This window comes from Toxotes jaculatrix, chromosome 14 (assembly GCF_017976425.1).
Source record: "Toxotes jaculatrix isolate fToxJac2 chromosome 14, fToxJac2.pri, whole genome shotgun sequence".
Classification (NCBI taxonomy): Eukaryota; Metazoa; Chordata; class Actinopteri; family Toxotidae; genus Toxotes; species Toxotes jaculatrix.
Genome location: NC_054407.1, coordinates 4,096,532 through 4,113,342, shown reverse-complemented (window position 1 = coordinate 4,113,342; position 16,811 = coordinate 4,096,532). Strand labels below are relative to the sequence as shown.

General features: G+C 42.4%; 1 protein-coding gene across 1 annotated transcript; it reads right to left on the bottom strand.

The window, feature by feature from the left end:
- Nucleotides 1-1,550: 1,550 nt before the first annotated feature.
- Nucleotides 1,551-15,795, bottom strand: klhl20 (kelch-like family member 20). Its single transcript, XM_041055205.1, has 14 exons — nucleotides 15,692-15,795; nucleotides 13,877-13,940; nucleotides 12,601-12,858; nucleotides 12,384-12,492; nucleotides 12,049-12,255; nucleotides 9,760-9,918; nucleotides 9,517-9,611; nucleotides 9,308-9,423; nucleotides 9,013-9,196; nucleotides 8,742-8,885; nucleotides 8,340-8,473; nucleotides 7,282-7,490; nucleotides 7,037-7,143; nucleotides 1,551-5,978 (listed from the first exon to the last, which is right to left on the bottom strand). The coding sequence occupies exons 2-14, from the start codon at nucleotides 13,897-13,899 to the stop codon at nucleotides 5,894-5,896; spliced, it is 1,830 nt and encodes a 609-aa protein (XP_040911139.1). The 5' UTR covers nucleotides 13,900-13,940; nucleotides 15,692-15,795; the 3' UTR covers nucleotides 1,551-5,893.
- Between the last annotated feature and the right edge of the window lie 1,016 nt (nucleotides 15,796-16,811).

Genomic DNA, 16,811 nt, shown 5'->3' with positions numbered 1-16,811 from the left:
TGTCATGTTATCATCTACAAGAAAAGTAGATCTGACGGTTGATAGACTGGGATCTGTTTTTGTCTCAGATAAAGGGTTTTCCCATGTGGGTTTGGCCCCCAGAGACTGAAGAACTGAGGCTGTATCCTAGACGCAAAGCAGAGCTAAGATGAATGTTTCCTTTGGGGGATGATAGTGGTTGTGCCATCCTGTGGTTGTTCACTGATTGTGGAAGAACTGCATGAGGCCCAGCCCAGTACCTTAAGGGTTAGATGGTGGCCTAATACGGACCAAGAGCTGGAAAATAAGGTGAAATCCTGCTCACAGTGCAAGATCAATCACACACTGGCTCCACTAGCCCACTTGCCAAACCACCATTGTTCCAGACTCTACCACTAGAGGATGGGTGTATCATCCACGAACGTATCGTCTGTCAGAGCTCGTGCAGAGCTGCCACTCACAGGAGACTTGTTACCACCAGTATCCATGCCAGAGGAACAGGAACTGGCAGGTACCTCAGCCTGTTGTGGCAGAGAGGAACCTGGTCACAGTTATCTATGGAACTGTGTGGCCCATAAACCTTCCAGTAAACTGAACCTTTGAGTTAAACACTATTGTTTTGTTAGTCAGTCTGCCTTAAAGTACAATTTCTCATGTTTAGCAGTGGTTCCTGTGTTTCTTCCTGGTTTTTGGTAAAATGTGGATGGTTCTGTACTTAAAGGGGGAACAGTGTTCTAGATGTTACACTGGTTACAAACCAGATGTTAACCTGTGTCTTCACAGACTACTTGAAAACGTTACTGCTTTAGTTATCAGTGCTCACAGTTCATTTCCTTCCACCAGTGGAGTTGTTCTTTTTCTGGCTAACCACCATGTTGTCTGCTCCTGCCTTACCATAAAGTGTCTGACATTGCTCTCTCAAGTTACCAAAGTAGCCATAAGGCATATGGTCAGAATGTGCAGTAAAATGTTCCCTTTAGCCCACATGAGCTGCCAAATACAATTATATCAACATTAAAAACTCAGCACAGGATCCTGACACCATAGGTGGAGACAAAAACCTGCGCCTGTGCTTTTGCAGATTACAACAACTGAAAATCATTAAACCTATTCATATTCTACGTGCGTATGTGCCATATGAAACATATAAACAAATACATGCATGCACTGTGCACCCGTGATTGATTCTGCTCAGGTCTGGCTCATCTCGAATGAGCTTATTCAGTTTCTGCCGAGCAGCTCCAGGATTTGACATAATCACACTGGCATTATTACAGAACTCAGCATTTGAATCCAAAATTTTCCCTTCAACCACTAGAGCTTCACCACGGTCCAAGTGCAGTCAGCTTGTACAATAGGCTGTGAATGGTCATCATTATTATCCTCGCTAGGCCTCAGAGGGAACTAAGGAAAATGAAAAGTGTAAGCCCTATCAAAAGAAAGGTACCAAGACAATTTTCTTTGTTGTCGCCTGCTACACAAAAACACATGTATAAAATCAACAGCATTTCTTTTTTTCTTATATTTGTTTTGGTCATATTGTACAGGAACTCACAAAGAAGCAGGGAGTCTTCCAGGGAAAAAAAAGAGTTTAATCCTTGTCGGAGTGAACATGGTTCAGAGCTGCTGTAGTGATCACAGAGAAGAGGTGGCTGCTTGATTCATGAAAAACAAACACCAGAGATCACAACCATGTCTGGGTCACGTGTTGGACAGACTGCACAGAGGCTACTCAAAACAAGATACTTACTTAAACACGGGCTATTGACTGAAGGCTGGTTGATTTTGGTTCATCACAGTCACAATGCATCGTTAGTAGCTGACGTGATTAAAGGGAATCTCACTCAGTGCGGGAGCCAATTACTGCTTTGGTCTAAGGCAGCCTGATCAATATTTGTTGACTTAAAAAATGTATTACTAGAGTTGCTGTAAGAAAATTAAGACAAGAATCGAAGATGTTGAGGAAAAAGTATCATATCAGGTAAAATGAGAGCAGCTGGGCAAGTTACTGTCTCTGAGAAAAGTAGTCACAAAGTTGAAAACACTGGACACTAACCAGGCTGCCCCAGGACCAAAGCAGTATCAGGTACATGTCTCCTAACTTGAGCGGGATGAACTCGTAATTCTGTGGCAGTGAAAAAGAGCAACATATACTCAGGCAGAGGCACACACAGTTGGCCAGACTGCATAATGCAAAGGGTGAATATTTCTTTCGATTTGATGGACACTGCACATTTATTACAATCAATATGTGTGTGTGTGTAAAATGTGTTGCACCAGTGTCTGAATCTTAGTAAATCCCACGAAGCAGTCAACAACACGTGTGGCTGTAAAACATCCCGAAGCATAAACATTTTCAGCATGAAGATTTGCATACAGCAAATACATTATCAGCCTAACAGTGGTCCTGTGACTCGACCCCCCCCCCCCCCCCCCCCCATTCCCTCCTCCCACAAGCTGAGAGAACCAAACCCAACAGAATCAGGATTTGCCAAGTTACTGAACATTAACACTAGTATTCAGGTTAGAACCTGCTCGCCTATGAAAATGTGGCTAACTTAATGCATAACAACAGCCTGTGTGCCGTCACCTGCAGCAATGCATTTGTTCCACACAATTTAAAGAGCAGAACTGTGACAAAGTGTGTGAGACAACGCAAGTCAAAACACATGTTGCATCTATGGAACAAATTCACCTGTGCACAGCATCAAAAGCCATCATCAGCGTGACGCCTGAAATGTCTGATTCCAAATGTTGATCTATGATGCTTTTCGACCCCCCCCCCCCCCCCCCCCCCATACCTGGAAAGTCGAACACCCATATAAAACACAATTAAGACAAAAAGATAAAATCTAAAATACATTTCCAATCACAGTGCAATAAATTATGAGAGGGTTCATCAAAACCAATTCACCATCAGTTATACAACCAGAGACCAGAAAGAAAACAGCATGGGGATCTCTGTATCATCCATATCAGTGCTGCACTGTAACTGTCCTCCAGCAGGGGGTGCTGTTACACTGTGCTGCATATGAGGAGATCCGCAAACAAAACTATAGGAACCTGTGAATGCAGAACAAAAAAGGACCTGTGTCTCAAAACCCCATGGCCGTGTGAACAAAAACAAATAATATCTCACCACTAACTACTACAGAAGAAGCTGTTATTAATGCATAAACATTTAAGAATTATCTTAATGTGGGATGGATATGTTATTTTTCTTTCCAATGATCTGAGGAGCCAGATTTTGACGTTACAAATGTGATGTGTCCAGTTCCATAAACTGGGTTTAAATTCTGGGTTTATCAGCTCCCTAATTTTTTTGTTACAAAGGCCACTGTGGAACTTAGTAAGAAAACTGAAATCTTCAAATCGTGTATGTTCCAAAATTACTGAATTATGAAACATCATCTGACTATATAATGCGTCCCTAGCCAATGTATTAATAAATGACTGAGAAATAAGTGACTTGGAAACTAACAGCCTTCTATTAACAGTTCTAAACTGAACTTTGACCATTGGTGCTTTCCATGTCACCCAGAGGTGATCAGCATCTTCAATGGCTGTCTGGGTAGAAAAAAAAAAAAAAAAAACTGGTTCACTTGTGACATAAAATATTTACAAGATCATAAAAAAATTTAATGTGACTCTGAACTTACTTCTTGCATTATGGGCTTAAGCAGCCCCTTTCTCCACAGAGACACTACACTCATCTGTGTCCACAGCAGATCACTGGCTCCAGTATTCATTGTTCCTCAGGCTCATATACAACACAAACACATCAACAACTGTGAGTGATTTCACGACCGAGGCTGCAGGTCTCCCACTTCTGAATGGAAACAGGGAGAGTGATCTAGTATTTCTTTAGTCTGGTTATATTATGTGTTTTTCTTCCTATCAACAAAGTCCAAAACCAACAATTAATGTATCCCACTAACAAGCACTGTGTGTGTGTGTGTGTCCAAAACCTGATGTATCCATGTGCCATACACTGGCCAACTCCACTGGTGTCCTATTAAAAACACATCCATGAGCCACACTGTTGTACTGGTTTACATGTTCCTCCATTACCATGAACACACACACACACTGTAGTTTGCTTTGACTCAATGAGTAATGTTTGCCTAAAACTACAGAATTAAATGGAAAATTGCTGAACCTTTTTTTTTTTAATATATAAGTGACCTGTTTTAAAAATGAACATCTTCAAGATGAATTAATGGATTTGGGATTAAGTTCCACAGACAGGCTGGAAAGTTGGAAAGCACTGATGGACAGATTAACACCTTGTTGGTTTTAGTCTTTTCATGGGATTTGTTTATCCTGTGAAGTTCCCACTTTTTCCACGTCTGAGGTTACACTGGCAATATACAATCAAACACAATGTATGACACTGTTAAGACCTCAGTATGCTTCACACAGACTGTTTGTCAGATTGTCCTACATGGTCCCATCCACTCTTTCCAATGGCAGAATCCAGGGGACAGTTTTTGTACCTTTCTGAAACAAAGTGACAAGCACACACACTTTACACAGTGACTGTACAGTCACTTGTAGTCGGTTTGAACTTTAAAGCTTTCCTTTTCTTTTCCCCGCAAACAACACTGTGAAAGCATGGAACCGAATGCAACTCCATGCTTTCTTTGAGGAGAAATGTGAACTGTCATACACAGTTATACACTTAGATTACTGTGTGGACACTGCAGCGTGATTCAGCCAGGCCGAGGCTATGACAGCAGGCCTTTGAGTGCTGCCATTTTCAGAAGGTAGAAACACACTTGACACAGTTGAGCCGACCTGGTTTGTTTAAGCATACTGAGGCCTTTTCAGCACTGGAGCCAACAGGTTCTTTCCACCTCAGGATTATGTTGCCGAACAGGCCACATGGTATATTCCTTTAGCAACACTGTGACCATCTGAACTGAAATCCTGCAACATCCAAGGTAACAAACAGCCACAGTAGCCTCCTGTAAAGTGCAGCAGTCCCATCGAGTAACAGTGAGTTTGGGAGAAAATGATGAGTGAACAGTGCCTTCCTCATACATACCTTTCTCCTGCTAATAATTTCCCCTGGTGGCAAAAAGATGGGTTTGTTTTTTCTGGGCATCCAAGTAACAGCTTAACTGCAGAAGGAAAACTACCTGACAAATGTTCTACTACTTAATGCTACACATTCAGGCCCAGAGACACAGCAGCCACAGCTGAGATGTATGCTTCAAAGCCTAAAGCCGAGTTGAGACAGAATGAGTGAGCAGTCAGTATGCGATGTAGTGTCTTCATAAAGTCAACCTCACACGATAAAGAAAAGGTTCTCTGGTCTGATTGCTGTCTCTTCACTCACCCAGGGCAGCTGTCACTAGCCAGAATTTGGGGGGGGGTGGCATTTGAAGACAAGGGGAAGGTGATGGAGGCTCTCACAGCTGGAAAGACCGAAAAAGTCCTCTTCCAGTGACCTGGTGCTTTTGCGCTTCTTAAACCTCTGAAACGTTAAATAATCTCCCCCTAACAGCAAAACTCAGTCAAGTTTAGTTCCGATCCATTCAACTGTCCCAGGCCGGGAAGTCTGGAGGATGAAAACTCGGAGAGGTCACAGGAGAAGGACCGTCCTCTCCTAACTGGAAGCTTAATGGTACTTGGTAGACTTCTGCTCTCAGTGCACTTCGCGGTGACCGTGGTCAATCGAAGACAAACCAAAGTTAATCACCTTAGAGTGGAGGTGGGGGTGACCTACAGTTCAAAGGTTTGTTCCTCTCTCCGTCTCATACCCCCCCACCCCCACGTCTCTCTCATCTTCGCACGACTTGACAGCGTCTCTTTTGGAGGCACGAGAATCGGTGAAAAGAGGCATCCATTGCAACGTGATGAGAAGTGAGTGTGTGAGTGGGGGTGGTGGGGGGTGAGGAGTGGGGCGGTGTTACCATATGTGGGATTCACAATGAGTCATTTTTATGACACCCACCCCTCCACCTAGCCGGCGGTAGTTCATTCCTCCGTATAACCTGGAAGGAGGCGACAATCAAACAGCAGAGGGAGTCAATGTGTCGTGCCCTGTCCTGTAACTTTCACAATGTTCTGATGTATTGTGAATCTTCTAAACTGGCCACAACAGGATATACGACATGGATAAAATTATGTCAGTTATGTCTCCGCTTTCATTTCTAAAAGGACAATGAATAATTAAAATGATTTTAAACGATGATACTGAGGATGCAGTGATGTTCTTTGCAGCTGTATATCCAATATTTTCCCACCCACAGAGGTCAGTAATGACACATTACCAATATGCTACACATTTCTGCTGTAGCTGTTACTTATGCTATAATCTATTGACCTCACTGTAAATGTTAGTTGTTTTAAACAGGGAATTTTTCCAGGATATTAAATATCTGGATATTAAATGAAAACGTATGCAGTTACAGCTCAAGTGATTCTACTATAACTCCACACTCTGCTCTTCTTCCTGACAGAACTGCAGCTTGAGCATATTAGATGTAGTAAACTGAGATAAAGTGGCATCACAGCAGAAAGTCATTGGAAATTAGACATGTTAAAATAAGACATTTTGTAAATAATCTTTTGAGTAATAATATTACTTCAGAAAACACTGTAATATTAATGGAACTGTAATTTTCTTTGCTAGCACACCTGAACATTGATTACCATAAATACTATAGTTCAGGAGCTTCATTCTGTTCCATGTTGTAGCAGGAGTATGAATGATACCAGTGCTCTGTGGTACAAAAAGGCTGAATCATGTGGACTGGACCAAACACTCCCGTCCATATTCTAAGACACATGATGACCCAGGTCTGATGCAACATGAGAAAAATGCAGATGGACATCATATAATTTCCAAACATTTAGACGTAATAAAATAGTAAATTACATATTATTCAAACAGTGTAATTAATTTATAACTACTAAAATGTTTATATATAAATACTTGTTTCTACAAGCTTGCTACATTTTCTGGTCAGCTTGAATTATATCTGTATTGTTTACTTTCACAGTTGTGCTAAGTAAACATATTGTGCAGACGTTCTCGCGCGCCACATACCTCCATGTGTTGGCATCAGGGTCGTAGACTTCTATAGTTTTGAGATACGTCGTCCCATCAAAGCCTCCTACTGCCATCAGCTGACCATTGACCACAGCCAAGCCCACCTGCCGATACAATCACATTTCAGCATCATACACATATTAAAGCACTTCTGAGTGATCACTTAGGCCTTCTGACAGATTACATGCAGCCTAAGCTACAGCAGCGACTGACGTGTGACTGTGAAACAACAGAACACTCACCCCGCTCCGTCTGGATGTCATGGCCACTACAGGAGACCACTGGTTGGTCCTGGGGTTGTATCGCTCTGCACTGCTCAGCTCTGTGGTGTCGTCTCTCCCTCCAACAGAGTAAATCATGTCCTGGTAGACAGCACAGCCAAGGTGCTTCCTCCTGGTCCCCATTGGAGATACAGTGTGCCAGCGGTTCTCTTGAGGGTTGTAGCGTTCCACTACGGGAAAGAGAAGCACAGGAGGACAAGAATCAAAACAACAGTAATCAACAGTAGGGAAAGAAATCAACAGAGGTAACACTGACAGTGAACTAACAGTTCAGTGAACAACGTGGCAGCCAGACAGCTGAGTAAGATTTAATGGCATAGACCAGTGTTTTTCTGTTTCTTTTTTTTTTTTTTTTATTTCAACAACTGGATTACAGTTTTGAGTAGTCCCATCCTGTATTCTCTCACATATATATTATCTCATTCATTGTCCTTTGAGAGAGAATTTCCACTTTCCTATATTAGCTACAGCATGGGTCCCTGTTTTATTCATCTTGCGCACACCTACGTGCACACAAGTGGTTCAATGCACAGCCCTACCAACGGTCTCACTATTCCCCTGATCAACAGGTGGCAGAAACACACCAATATATGTAGCAATGTGCAAACAAAGGGAGGAAAGAAGAAGAATGTTGCAATCCAGTACACAAGATTTATAATAGTTTAATAAAGAAAAACAGGTTTGAAAATGTTTAATGAAGAAGGAAATGGACTTCACAGATTTGTAAGACTTCAGGGATACACACAATGCATTTTGATGAGGAACACTAATAAATGAATGCAAACATAACTTTTATTCATTTACAAGAAAACTTGACCCATTTCACAATCACAAAAAGCTAACAGAGGACAGGAAAGAGAGAGGATAGGAAAATTGGAAACATGCAGTTGATTAAGGCCAAAGCACAGGGCCACTGTCACTCTTTCAGATTACTGTCTGACCTGATAACACCTTTCTTCTCTTTCCTCACCTTCATTACTGTTGCAGCTCAGTGTTTGTGACTGTAATGAGGACCATACCTGTATTTAATGGTGACGTCCCATCAGACCCTCCCACAGCATACAGAAATCCCCCCAGCACAGCCACAGCTACACCCAGCCGCCTGGTGCTCATGGAGGCCACACGGGTCCATTTGTTCTCCTTGGGATCATATCTAAAGGACAGGAGGGATGGTGTTCAACTAAACAAAACTATAACATTAACAAGCTTTAACATTCTAAGTCATAAATACAGAAGTTAATACTGCAGGCTGCAGGTCAACACCGGTGAGTTGCAGCATTAAGAAATAACAGAGCGAGAGGAGAGCCCAAAAGCACATGTAAAATAAATCAGTCCTATGTTTTAACACTGAAACTGATGAAAGAGTTTAAGCTAAGCTGAGACAGCATTTTTGTCACCGACACAAGAGTCTTGACTGATACCTTTCCACAATGTTTAGACAGGAAACGCCATCCTGTCCTCCTACAGCATACAGATAACCGCCAAGGACAGCCACGCCCACACTGGTACGGCAAGTGCTTGTAGGAGCCACATCACTGCTCCACTGGTTGGTCTTAGGATCATATCTGGAAAACAGAAATGGAATAGAGAGAAAAACCTCTTTACTTTTATAAATGTGAGTACTGAACACTGGATAGTGGATAGACGTAAAAACAAATATCTCTGGTGAAAGATTGAATGATCATGCCGCACCTCTCCACAGAGTTTAGATACGATGAGCCATCGTGACCTCCCACCGCATACAGCAGGTCATCCAGAACGCTAACGCCGACTCCACATCGCCGTTTACTCATCGACGCTACCATCCGCCACTCGTTGGTCTGAGGATCGTAACGCTCCACGCTGGAAATGGCGTCTCCGCTGCACCAGCCACCAACTACGGTACAAGGAATTTGCACAGGTGAGTCCTTTCATTCAGTACAGTCTTCCACACTGGCAGTGATGTCTGCATGGGGCTGTCAACTAAAAGAAAAAGACAGGTGCTGACCTGCAAAAAGAACCTCTCCACAGCGAATGGGCTTCCTCGGCCGTGTTCTGGGGCCCTGCATCAGCGGCCTCTCCTGTGGCAGCAGCAGGTAATTCTTAGCTTCATCAACCAGGTCTCTGAAACAACAGAAAAGCAAGTTACATATTGTCACTGTATCAGTATATAAAATGCATGTAAAATGAAGGCAGATGTCTCGTCCTTCCTCCCACCTGCACTCCTCGTCACTCTTGATGAGAGGATCTGAACCCACAGTGCCCACCAGAAACTTGGGACTGAGCAGCGGCAGCCGGACATGCTGCAGGACCTGTAGAACACACAAAATCCATGTTATTCCCCAAATACAACGGAGTACTTTGAAAGTAATGTTTAGACTGTGCATCTTGTACACTGATTACCACCCTGGCCGCAGTAGCTGTATTGGTTGTGTTAGGATATGTTTTCCAGCAACAAACCTGGGGCAGCTGTGGCCTGCGCTCCTGGATGCTGTATTTCACCCAGGCCATCACGGCGTTGAAAACCTGCTCCTCGCTCCGCACGTTGAGCTCATCGCTGGAAATGATGTCAATCAGCTGGTTAGCGGGCAGCAGCATGAACTCTTCACTTTCCATCACCTGCCACACAGCAGAATCAAACAGTTAGTCAGTTGTTCTGCCACAAAGAGATAACAGTAAATTCTAGTTCTCTATAGATCAATGTACAAACCATGTGTCATCAAGTAAAGAAACTAGAACCTGTCTTACTGTGAAAGATCTTTCTCTTTGAATATTAGGACTTAGATGAAAATGTTCACACAACCTCTCAAACATTTCATCATATCAGGACAAACACTGGAGTAATTAAGAACATTAATAACTGTTGTATCCTATACAGAGAGTGTAATGATTTAAACTGTCAACCAGATGCAGCTGTTTAACATGTTGAGATTAGCTTATTGTGAGATGGTACAGATGAGCTGACTGAGAGTCGCCACAGTAAAGAGGTGACAATGCAAGTGAAGAAGCAAAAAGAGATATCAGAGGCAGTTGTCTTGCCGAATCAACAGCTGGGTAAAATGACAAATAAAGTGAAAGCAGATGCACATGTGAAAACTAAAAAATGGCACATGACTTGTTAAACCAAGGAGAACAACTCTTGTGGATGATCAGAACATTTTCATGGTGTAGGTGTACAAGTTTCCTTGTCAATGATCAAGAGAATACTTCATGACCATAACCTCAGAGGAGTCAACACATGATGGAAACCCCTGATAAACCTTAAAAACAGCTCACTGTTGGAAAAAAAAAAAAGATTAAAAAATAAATAAAGCAGTACAGGTCAGGAACAACCTCTGTCAAAATGATTTGACAAAAGGAAAGTGTGGAGAAAAAAAAAGAAACAGCTCATGACCCAAAGCTATCAACTCATCTGTCAAACGTAGTGGTGGTTCTGTTAAGGCTCGGACGTGTATGACTGCCAGTGGAAGTGGAACAGTGACAGAAGCGACAGGAATGAATGCAGAGATATACAGGAGTACTGAGATTCACTCAAATGCACCAAAACTCATTGGGACAACATTTCATTGACTGATATTGTGCTTTTATGTGCCATTATGAAGTCACAATGTCTGCAGTGATAAAGGGCAGATGGTATGCTGGGAATCACGCAATGTCACCAAACTTTATGAACTTAAAAAATAAGGCCTAATCTGATGTGTCAGATCAGAACAGGTACCACAAAACAAACAGAGCAATGAGGGAGATAACAATCAATCACAGTCTGTGCATGTCTACACAATCCTGAGAGGAAGTCTGTATACGTGAAAGCACCTGTGTGAAAGGACCAATGCTGTGTCGTCCTGTTAAACTATACTGACTTCCATTTAATCTGCTGTCCTCTTCTTTCACACTGAGAGGTTTACATTCATTTTTAATCATTTGCTGTTGGCTGGTGTTTTCAAAATAAACTATATATCATTACAGCCTGTTTCCCCATTTTACAAATTCACAAGCTGCAAACCAACAATTTTTCCTGGCTGCTGAATTTAAAGTTTCTGGATGAAAGATTACTGGTGAAGGATTCTGTTCAAAAATATAACTAGCTGCACAAATCAAAATGCTTGAATAATAAATACAAAGCGGAGCTGAAACAGAGAACAGTGTGCTGTCAACTTTTTCTTTTTAAAAATCCACTTCACATTTATTCTGACAAGCATCATGCTGTGAACTTGTGAAACTCCTCTGAAAGTGATGCTTCCCTCTTCTGTGCTGTGTTAGCACAAGCCTCTGAAGTCACATGCCTGCAAATGATGTTTATAATCACAAGTCAATAGACTTGTCTGGATACTTTCCATGTTTATAACCCCCCAGTAAAACTACACTGTCAAACACAGAATCAGACCAACAGTCATATTAGTTACTGTGTGCACACATCCTGAGGCTTGGAAAAAGGGCAGGTAAACTGTGCAGTGATGACAAAAGACAGTGTGTAAACACAGACAGATGCTTGATTCTACATCCCTTCCATAAGTACCCATTGTTTACATGCACAGGATTCTTTGAGTTTTCAAACCATGTTTTTACACACAAACGTGTGACCAACAAAGACCAAAGACATGGACAATAAACCTCTTAACTGACTCTTAACTGTAACATGATGTAACATCACAGAGCACTTCCCTTTTCTGAACCGTCTAAATTTCACCTGCATCATTTTTGTAGCACTGTGACTTAAATTTTAAGTGACTGATTTATCTACGTTCTTACCTCCTGAAAATTGTGCTGGGTGAACTTGTCTGCAATGCGGAGCAGCTCGCGGCACGAGTGTGTGTCAGCAAAAGCCCTGATGCCCAGACAATTGGAGGGATCCAGCTGCCTCTTGAGGAACTCACAGCAGGCCTCCTGGATCTCAGCCAGCTGGAGAAGGCAGGCTGCAGGGAGCAGTGTCTGGACGTTCCCTTCCTCTACAGTTACCTATGGGCAGGGAGGACAGGTTATCAGTAGTGTCACATGCCATTTTGTGGGCATCAGTGTTACTGCAAACAACCCATCACCCATCTCTGATGCCAAATATTAACACTGTTCTGTGGTGCTGTTGTTACCTGTGAGGTGTAGGCAAAGTCAATGAGCAGCTCCATGGCTCTCTCATCAATGTCACGGATAACGACCTCGGTCTGCCTGCTCTCTGCCAGCTCTCCAGTAAACATTGCCCTGGAAAGAACATGGAAACAAATTAAGAGAGATAATAATGTCACGGCCAGCACTCAGAAGTACTCATTTCACAGATGTGAAACACACACAATGCTTGTCTCTGCGTACCTGAAGTAGGGGCTGCAGGCAGACAGGATCACACGATGAGCGTAAATCTTCTTGGCACCGACCACCAGCACCACGTCACAGAGCTCACGGTGTTTTCTCAACAGGTTGATCACCTCCAGGGTCTGCCGTGGGTGTTTGTCTGAGACATAGGGCATGCGTGCAGGCTGGGGGACCCCTTCAGGAAGTTTGTTGGGGTCCCCCAGAGTACAGCGGCTGGTGATGTCCATTCCAGTGGCGTCTTGGCGTGCGCTGGTGGCCCTTGACATAAAGCACATGGCCAGTGATTGAGTATTTATTTACTTGGTTTTTACTTCACAACTCATCATGTTAAACACAAACTCAAAACTTTTTTGTAGTCAGGCGAGTTGGTGCTGTTAACATAATAATAAAGAGTTTGGCAACGTTTGTTTCGTTTCAGGCCGGTTGCAGGCCTCAGCCAGATGTTGCTGGTGTAATATCTTGCCAGCTGGTATCTTATATGTCACACCAGATATAAATTTGAAAGTAGTCTTCCCAAAACCATCATGAATAATGCTGTTTAATGACACCAGATGTGACAGGTCTAGTACAGTACAGTACAACTATTACTGAGGGAGATAAATAATTGTGTGTGACTTCCAAAATGAGCTTAGACGTTTCCAACAAAAAACAATGTCTGTCTCTCTTCCCTAGTGACTTGTACTTGTGAGGGGAATGGACATCTGGCAATCCATTCAACAAGGTTTTTATTTTTGAGTTGTGAACCTGGATTTGGTGGTTCCTCTTAATGTGAGGACACCGGTCCATTTTTAGCAGGCATGTGTTTCCCAGACTATAAACAGAACAGTTTGGATTTCCTGCTCAACATCATCCCTTCACCTAACTCTCCATCCAACTATTAACCTGTCAGAGGACAGTCGCTGACCACAGGCTTAAATTAAACACCACAGCAAAGCAACAGAGCTGTGGTCAAATCCACCCAGTCCTCTGGGGGTTGGGAGGTGGGTGGATGGGGGGGTTTGGTAGAACTCCCAGTGGCTGGTCTTCCTTTGGATCAAGGAGAAAGTGTGCAGCAGAGCATTTGCCTGCCTTGTACACAAGCTTATGTGATGACATAACCAGCAGGATGGGTGTCACTGAGTCATGGGAGGTTCACGCAAGATCTTTTAATAAGACTAATTCTGAACAAGTTGTGGCTGTGGTGACATTAAGTGGAAAAAACCCCAAAATAACCACACATTTTTCATTCTGCAAAGGATCATATTTACATTTCTTCACACTTCAGTACCACACCTACCTGCGCATTGGCTTTGCTTCCATGCACTGAAGAACAAAGTCTGGTTCCACACCTTGAGGTTAACCTACAAAGCCAACAAAAAAAAATCAGACTCTCTTTACAGTCAGTTTAACTGTGTTTGCCATAAAGCCCTTTCACAAATTTCCATCTCATCCATTTAGTTTTTTATGGTTTCTTATGTTTTCTTTCAGCAAACGTCCTCGGCCAGCTGACGGGAAGCTACAGTATCGTCTTCTGAGAGCCCACTAATTGCTTTTTCTTTGTTCATTGTAGTTTGTGCTATAACCCTGTCCTGCTACTGACTGAATTTCATATCTGACTGATCTGTTTGCTTACGCTGAGTCACCAGTTTTTTTGTTTTAGACCTACCTGTACAATCTATTGCAATGAACTGCCGTCACCCTGCAATACACCCTGCCTGCGTAAAGGTTATGATGTATGGTTTTTGTTGACACTGTTGTCAAACAGGTGTTCAATCAACTCTGTGGCCATTTGAGGCCTATAATTACTGCTGGTAACATTTCTGCTTTTCTGTTCCCCGCCATATACATATGTAAATTGGGGTGGAAATAGTGTCAAAAACACCTTTCATCATAATACAGTCCCATACTGCACCATCACTGACTACAGAACCCCACAGACTTGGATCTCCACTTTTCTGACACAGATACACAAACAAAACAACATCCACTACAAACAAACTAGTATTTATAAGTAGGTAACTGTACTGGGCTGCAATATATTTTACAAACGTATTGGTACACTGTTAACTTATTACACTCTGTTAAAGCTCAGTAACATGAGTAGTATGATCCCTAATACTGTGTAAAACACTTTAGACTACAGCATTCCTGTTAAATGTACCTGTGCTTGTTGTATTCAGCTGTTCTGCGAAGTTAAGCACGTTAATTGAACAAACTGTGGCCTCCAGCGAGCTGCTGAACTCCGACAGCTGATTCCCAAATCCACAGTTTTCATATAACATTACAGTGACATTATCAACCGTATCACAGGTCAGGATTAATCAGCGAGGCAAATGGGATACTGGTACACGTTATCAGCTTAGACAGCGGCTCAGATGTTCACCTCATATTGACTCAATACTGGATCAGCTTTGAGACAGACTGTCCTGTGTCAGTCCTCTCACACCATTTAGCGTTCACACACGGTCGCTCGTTGTGAGTTATTTGTCTCTAGCTAGCTACATTCTTCGCATGACTAACAAGTGGCTTTTATAGGCTAACTGCTTGTGATTAGCAATTTCAGCAGATAGACAGATCCGGATACGCAGTCAGCTATCCAGTTAGCTAATCACAATCTCCAACCGTGTGGTGAGATTTAGGTTTAATCGAGGTTTATCGATAGGTGTGGCAGAAACTAAGTAGAAGGAACGCGTGCTGCCGAGACTAAATTTGTTCGCAGAGAGCTATAAAATCAGTCAGCTAGCTACCATCAGTTCATTTCCCGAGGATGTGTGAGAACGCTATGTGCTATCGCTAGCCCTGGAGTAGGGAATCCACAGGCGATTCAAATCACAAAGCAAACGCATAACATCAAAATGAACAAATACAACCAAAGAAAAACAAAATGTGGCAATAAATGATGGCATTAATTTATTAACCGAAATTTCCTAGATATATGTGGCCGCTGGAGAGTCTGTCTCAGCATCAGCTCTGAAACCACGGGTTGGATATCTTAAACTGTAGCGCTAACATTTACTAAGTTAACGTCAAAGCTTCCGAAACGGCATGTGCTGACACTGTTAGCAGTGACAGCTATCTGACAAAAAGTAGACATGGTTAAGACACGGTTTACCTTAGATTTCCATCCTAACGACACACAGAAGTCGCCCAGTCTGCTAATGTTTACAATTCTGTGCCGTCGGTTAAACACTACTGCGTTTCTTCCTCTATAATATGCGCATGCCAAATGCCAAACGCCACTTCCGGACAGTGTGTTTTCAAAATAAAGGCTTGAGATGACGTCATTGTTCAATATATGCAGAGCGCAGACAGCAATATAGAATTTGCACAAATCCGCAATTAATCAAATATTTGGATTAACGCCAAGGAAATTCGTTTATAAAAATACAAGAATACAGTCTCCCAATAGAGACCCACGATATTTAGTTTTACTTTTTACTTTCCCTTAGGGATTTACCTCTGAATGTATTGGAGGATTGGAGGTTACACACATGACCTGTGTGAACATGATATGGCAGTATCAGATAAAACAATAAGTATTCCCTCCAAATTATTAGTTTGCAGGATGCATAAAGCTGATTATGAAATCAATAAATGTCTTCACATAACTTCCTGTGATAATGTGTTAATGCTACCTGAGTGCCTTTACAGCAAGTAGGCCTAAACAAAACTCCAACTTGAATGCATATCATGGCAGTAGCAGAAATTATAAATGATCTGGAGATGATAAAAATATTTAATCAAATTACAAAACACGTATTAACACAAACAGGCACTAAAAGTTTTGTAACTTAACCAAATTGTAGCAGCAGGTCTCTCCAAAGTTCGTGGACAACAGTAATCTGGAGTAAAGCCTGGTTACCTAAATGGCCCATGCTGTTGTGAGCATTCATACTTGTGCTCTGGTGTGTGCATCATTCTGCCATTATACCGTCAAAACGGTAGGCCACAGCATTGGTGTATGCAGATATTGTGTACCTATAGCATCTATTCCACACTGAATTATAAACTGGCCTTAACAAGTAGAACTGAGTCATTGTGACTCCGATACATGAATGAATCTGGCGAGCCCCTAAGCTGCTTCTCTGGCACTCTTCTCTCATGCTGCAGCTTCGTTATATATTGTAGATGACTGTGGAGGTCTCTGTATCATCCTGAGATTCACAAACTCGCAGGGGGCAGGTAGGCTGTTAAAACAATTAGGCTACAACAGTGGTAAACTCCCTTGGCAG